At 58.5% G+C, this 6,841-nt stretch overlaps 1 protein-coding gene across 1 annotated transcript in view; it reads right to left on the minus strand.

The window, feature by feature from the left end:
* PPP2R2D (protein phosphatase 2 regulatory subunit Bdelta) overlaps positions 1-5,536 on the minus strand; it is a 45,115-nt gene extending 39,579 nt beyond the window's left edge. The window contains exons 1-2 of the mRNA XM_041743649.1: positions 5,402-5,536; positions 5,225-5,317 (exon numbers count right to left, since the gene is read on the minus strand). Coding sequence (XP_041599583.1) covers positions 5,225-5,317; positions 5,402-5,408 — 100 coding nt within the window. The 5' untranslated portion in view covers positions 5,409-5,536. The remainder of the gene's footprint in view (positions 1-5,224; positions 5,318-5,401) is intronic.
* Positions 5,537-6,841: the final 1,305 nt, after the last annotated feature.

Raw genomic sequence — 6,841 nt, forward strand, 5'->3', positions numbered from 1 at the left:
CCAGGCCCTCATTTCTGCCCCTCTGCACAGCCACTCCCCTCTCTGCACAGACCTGACCAGCACTCTGGTTTCCCAGGATGCACAACATTCTCTCCAATCTCCTCTTGCTGAGCCTTCTCCATCTGGAACATTCTTTTCCTCTTCCCTTTCTTCCCTTCCCACATCCTGATCCCCTCCCCTTCACTCTCCACCCACGTGTGTGTACTGGGCACTTCAGGCATGTTCCCTCTACTTGCTCTGCTCTCAGGATGGTGCAATGACCTGTCTGCCTCAACAAAGGGCTTCTTGAGGCAGGAACCAGGTTTCTCTCTTCCAACATCCACACCAGCAGCCCTGCAGGACACTGTTGTGAATTTTCAGATGAACTAAGCTGAGAGCTGGCCCCTGTAACACCCTTCATTTTCTTAACTTGGCTCCTGGGAGCGACAACACAGGGTAAGTTCTTTGTGGACTGTCTCAGGATAACATTTCCACAGTTTTCAGTTACTGTGTGCCTGTTTGCCAGAGCTTTCCCCGCATTTCTGTGCAATCTTCCAAGAACTCGTAATGGCCACAGGGCCTAGTACGCTGGCCATACAGATGAAAATCCAGAAGACAAGCAACCTGTCAGGTTACCACAAAGCTAGTAAGAGGGTTGAAATGGGATCTGCACCAAATGTCTTTCCGTATCTGAGTACCAAGCTGAGACAAGTGTAACCCGTGTCTGAACCTGAGAAACAATGAGAGGGCCTAGGGCTAGACATCAGGATAGCTATGTAAAGGGAAAGGTCACACGCTAAGAACCTAAGGTGTTAAGAGTGGCTGAGCAGTGAATCATAAAGAAAGTGGACCGTGAGAAGGACTGGTAAGGTGGGGAAGGCAGGCAGGAAACACAAAGGATGTTCTCAGTTGGGAAAGAAACATGAGCAAAGATCAAGGAGTATGGACAATAAACATGAGCAAGAAAGGAGCACTGAGTAATAATGGAAAAGCCAAGAGGCCAGGCCTAATTGAAGGGACTGGGAGAAAAGGGACTGGGGAGAAATCAGGAAAAACCAAGAAGCTGCTTTTTTTTTTAGGTCTATAATATAGTTACAATCAAACCCAAACACCTTTAAACACATAAGAATTAATTAACAGTTGTACCTGACACTCAAACAACACTTTATAAGTAACAAAAGCACTAAAGACTATTTAATCTTGATGAAAATCTTCTGATGTAATTTCTAGATAAGTGAGCTGAGGTTCAGAACGGGCCTTCACACCTGATAGATGGCAGACAGGACCTAAAACCAGAACTTCCTGTCAAAACAAGACTCTCAAAATCAAGGAATAAAAAAAAAATTGAGGAGTATGACTTAGTATCACCATGTATCTTACACTTACATCTGATGACATAACTAAGATCAGTCCAGCTTCTTGAACATCCAGCCTGATTTCAGAAGCATCACAATGTAGCCGTGCTCCTAAGTGTGTTAAATGCCTTAATCTTAAGAGAACCACACACATCTGATTTCCTACTGGCACAATCCCCCCATGAAGCTCTCCCTTAAGTTAAACAGCAAGAACGTTACTAGATCATTTTCTTGTTTGATGGTTTCCCCCCATGAGATGCTTTCCTGAAGGACTTTTTCAATGGCATAGATATAAATATTAAATGGGAATCCTACCATGGAATGCAGACAACTTATCAGATCGGGAATACTTCAAATAACCAGACACCATGTCCCATCACAACTTAAAAAACAAACGATAAATACTGAATGCTCATTTTCTATATTCAGAAAAAAAAAATCACAATATTCTAAAATAATAACTATGAAAAGTTTTACATTCATAAATACTGGATTTCATGGATTCTCGGGAGCACAGGTTCCCGCATGTTAATATCGTGAAATCAGATGTAGCTCACATTCCATGAAACACAGCACCGTCCTGGTATTGATACCCAAGTGCCCTTAATTTTTGTTTCCCTTCCCCAACTTAAATGTTTTCCTCTCATAATATATCTACATAATCCCCTTTAGAAAGGCCATATCACATCATGGAGATACCCACAGGATTTATACGACTCTCCAGACTTAAGCTTCAGTCACAGACGAACCTTTGGTGTTTAGTACTATTTCTTTAGAAAAAGATTAACATCCAATTCAACCATAGACCAAATCATGGATTAAGAAATGGATTAAAACAAAACCATCAAGTAAAAAGTCAAGACAGGTACAATTACCAAAGATGAACCAGCTGCCATCAAGCTATACAGAAAGCTATAGAAAACCAGGTCATGGCTGGTTACAAAGCCCTCCTCCAGCCTTCCCCACTGCTTCTCTGGAAAAGCAATCAATGTGCAAAGGCAGCAGGACCCAGAGCTCCCTGCAAGAAGGTGTCTACAATCGTGCTAAAGTAACTCGAAGGAAAAACTACTGCATCGTCTGCCGGGTACACAGGGTGAAGTTTCAGGCTCTTCCCATCAGATCGTCTCCGAGACACCTGCTCTCTGGAGGCCAGGTTTTAACCCTCATTCTCACCTTCCAACACTGGGACAGGCACTTCCTCTCAAGGCATCTCATTTTCATTTGCTTTCAGAAGCCATTTCCTACAATTCCAGCTGGTGAGTGCTCTTCTGAGCTTTTGAGAGAGCCGTCCCAAGGCGGCCATCCACGTCCCAGTGAGGGCTGCAGCAGCACTGGCCACAGCCGGTCATGAAGCAGTCCAGCAAGCACGGGCTTTAGGGCCAGCCGGCCTGGCTTCAAACCATGGCTCTGCTGGGACAGAGGCTGCTGACCAAGTTAACCGCCCTCTGTGCCTTGGCTTCTGCTTCCAGAACTGGGAAGAACAGTCCCCCCACTCCTGGGGCTGTACCTCGGAGCCATGTGTGGAGCACTCAATGTCCGCTGGCCAGGTCCTCTACAAGGTATGTGTGGGGACAGACTGGCAGAGGGCTGCAGCATCGTGTGACATCTGCAAAAGGCGTCTGTCCAGTGGATGTGGCCCAAGGTTGTAGGGCCTGGGGCCCGGTACCACACCTGGAAATCTGCACAAACACCTAACCGCTTCTGCACAGCACTCACTGCCTAGAGCACAAGGTCCGGAGACACATGCTAACAAACCACTTCTCTTCTCACTTCCTTTTGGAAGCCTCCCCGTGGTTTGTACTCACCTATTCCACCTGCTGGGTGGAATGACTACACACACAGGCAGCTAACTGCAGGGGAAGTAGTGACTGTCACTCCCGCATCCTGCCATCAGCAGGAAAAGCACCAGTTTCCCGCTGAGCCCAGATCTACTCCTACTGGCAGCAGGTGAGAAATCCCTGATGGCGCTCCGCTGACCTGGACCATGCCGAAGCAAAACCCTGCTGTTTTAAATGAAAGCCATCAGGGATCCCTGGGTGGCGCAGCGGTTTGGCGCCTGCCTTTGGCCCAGGGCGCGATCCTGGAGACCCGGGATCGAATCCCACGTCAGGCTCTCGGTGCATGGAGCCTGCTTCTCCCTCTGCCTGTGTCTCTGCCTCTCTCTCTCTCTCTGTGACTATCATAAATAAATAAAAATTAAAAAAAAAAAATAAATGAAAGCCATCAAATTGGAGATCCCTGAGTGGCTCAGCGGTATAGCGCCACCTTCGGCCCAGGGCGTGATCCTGGAGACCTGGGATTGAGTCCCATGTTGGGCTCCCTGCATGGAGCCTGCTTCTCCCTCTGCTTATGTCTCTGCCTATCTCTCTCTCTCTGTGTCCCTCATGAATAAATGAGTAAAATCTTAAAAAAAAAAAAAAGCCATCAAATTGTACACAGTACATACTTCCTTCAGGAGTTATGATTCGAGTCCCCAGAAACAACAAGGAGACGAGATGTCTCTGTGCACTGCACCCCTCCAGCCCTGAGCCCTGAACTGCCTGATGCAGCCTGGCCCCAGCTGTTGTCATGGGAAGCGCCGGGTTACAAGGGCTCTTCCAAGGAGAGCTCAGGCCAGGACAAACACGGCACATGCTGTGAATCTCAACAAACACAGGATACTACAGGGTCCTGCGGCCAGGTATTGGGGCACCGCAACCTCCTTGCAATGACCCAACCTTCCTCGTCTCCTGTCAACGTGTCTCCGTCGCTGCCGAGTGTGCCCCAGCTCCTTCACTCTCCCGGTCCACAGCCTTGTCTGCGTGGACACTGACTTCCGCAGCAACCATACAACAGACGCTGCCACGACTCTCAGAACGACGCCCTGGATCTGTTCCCCTGACTGATGACCGAGGCCCACGTGGGTGACAAGGGAAACTCAGAACACACAGGGCAAAGGACACCCGCGGAATTGCCACAAAGAAATCTTACAGTTAAAGGCTAAGCTGCAACCGCAAACCTCCAGAGCCACTCCTGACTGTCCTGGAAGCTCGGGTTCAACACTGGCACAAAGTTCCGCTCGGCTTAGTTCAGTGAAGATTGTCCTAGACCGTTTTCAAAGTGCAACATCACGCGGAAGACGCGCCACGTCGGTTACATTTCACTGTTGATTCAGTTTGTCAACCAGTTTTTTAGAAAAAGGGAAATCGGCCGCGGAGATGGGCCTTGGGCCGCAAGCGAACGAACGAGGGTCGCTTTACTCCTGGTAAAAAAAAAATGTTGAGCTACAGCTGAACCGTCACCCCTGTGCACGGGGAAGACACAAAAAAGTAACGTGCTTAAAATGGGCATAAATTTTTTTTTTTCCAGTTACATAAAACCACCTACTTTCCAAGCTCAAACCGTGTACACATCTTTACACCCCCCGAGGTGCAGTCCGGCCTGTTCTGCTCCGGGCGCCGTCCGCCCGCAGAGCCGGGCCGGGAGGGGGAGGCGGGAGCGGCGGCAGGTGCGCGCGGGCAGGGCGGCCCCTGCGTCCCGGGCCGGCGGGTGACCGCACCGCGGGCAGGTCGCGGCGGTCCCAGGGCGGCGGGAGTCTCCGGGCGCCCGCGGCCCCCGCCCCCCCCGCAGGCCCGGCGCCCCGAGCCCGCCCAAGGTCCCCGCCCCCGGGAGCCGCAGCCGCCCGAGGACCCCAGTGACCTTGGCTCCCGAGCACCGCGCGGCGCCGCCTCCCGTGCAGGGCCCCAGCCCCGCGCCCTCCCCGCGCCCGCCGGGCAGGGGGACCCGGGAGGTCGTGACCCCCGCCCCGCCCCCCGGAGGCCGTGACCCCGCCCCCGCCCCGGAGGTCGTGACCCCGCCCCCGCCCCGGGAGCCCCGCCCCGCCCCGCCCCCCGCCAGGTGCGCGGCCTCACCTTCGGCCACGTCCTCGTCCACGGCCCCCTTGACCTGCGAGAAGCACCACTGCAAGTCGTTGCCGCCCGCGGGGCAGCCGCCGCCTCCGGCCCCTGCGAACACACCGGGCGCGTCAGGGCCCCGCGCCGCCCCCGCCCCGGCCCCCCGCCCCGCCCCGCCCCGCGCGGGCCCCTCACCTGCCATGGCCGGCGGGCGGGCGGGCGGACGGACGGGCGCAGAGGCGGCGGCGCACGAAGGAGGCGGCCGCCGCGCTGCTGCCGCCCGAGCACCTCAGCCCGGCCGCCGCCGCGCCGCCGCCGCCGCCGCCGCCGCGGCTGCCGGGGAGGGATTTTTTTTTTCCCTTTTCAAAATGGCGCCCAATGCCCGTCGCCCCGCTCGATGACGTCATCCCCCTCCGCCTCCTCCGCAGGCCCGGACGGGGCGGGGCCGCCGGGAGGCTCCCCTGCGTGGGCGGGGCGGGGCGGGGCGCGGCCGCGGGGGCTGCCGGGGGCTGGGGAGCGCCGACCGCGCCTGCGCGAGCCTCCTGCGGCCGAGCCCCGCCTCCCGGGCCCGAGCCCCGCCCCCCGGCCCGAGCCCCGCCCCCCGGGCCCGAGCCGGAAGGGGGCGTCCAGGGCGCGCGGCTGCAGCGTCCCGGGTGGGCGCGCCCTTGGCCCCCCGCGGCGAAGCTGCGGCTCGCAGCCCGCCTCCCTCCGGGTCCGGGGAGGGCTCGAGGCGGCCGCGGTCCCCGCGCGAGCCGGGCCCGCCCCCAGACGGCCGCGGCCAATGGCAGCGCGATCCACGGGCAGAGCAGCCAATGGGGGCGCTCGTCGGCTCCGCCCTGGGCGCCCCCGCCGCACCTGGCCCCCCCGCCGCACCTGGCCCCCCCGCCGCACCTGGACGCCCCCGCCGGACCTGGCCCCCCCGCCGCACCTGGCCGCCCGCCGCACCTGGGCCCCCCCGCCGCACCTGGCCCACCCCCGCCGCACCTGGGCACCCCGCCGCACCTGGCCCCCCCGCCGCACCTGGACGCCCCCGCCGGACCTGGCCCCCCCGCCGCACCTGGCCGCCCGCCGCACCTGGGCCCCCCCGCCGCACCTGGCCCACCCCCGCCGCACCTGGGCACCCCCGCCGCACCTGGCCCCCCCGCCGCACCTGGCCCCCCCGCCGCACCTGGCCCCCCCGCCGCACCTGGGCACCCCACCGCACCTGGGCACCCCGGCCGCACCTGGGCCTCCCCGCCGCACCTGGGCACCCCGGCCGCACCTCGGCACCCCCGCCGCACCTGGGCGCCCCCGCCGCACCTGGCCCCCGCCACACCTGGCCCCCCCGCCGCACCTGGGCACCCCGGCCGCACCTGGGCCTCCCCGCCGCACCTGGGCACCCGGCCGCACCTGGCCCCCCCCCGCCGCACCTGGGCGCCCCCGCCGCACCTGGCTCCCCCCCCCCCCCCCCCCCCGCCGCACCTGGGCACCCCTGAGCTCATAACTGGTTCAGTGAATCCGGCCGTGACCGCGTCACACCCCTAGATGATCATTGCCAAGTAGGGACGTTCGTCCTCTCCGCAAAGACCTCTCACGGGTCAGCTCCGTCTCCAGGGTCTGTCGGTGCGCAGAGCGAACAAAGTATACACCTCGGGT

The sequence above is a fragment of the Vulpes lagopus genome, chromosome 2, assembly GCF_018345385.1.
Source record: "Vulpes lagopus strain Blue_001 chromosome 2, ASM1834538v1, whole genome shotgun sequence".
Classification (NCBI taxonomy): domain Eukaryota; kingdom Metazoa; phylum Chordata; class Mammalia; order Carnivora; family Canidae; genus Vulpes; species Vulpes lagopus.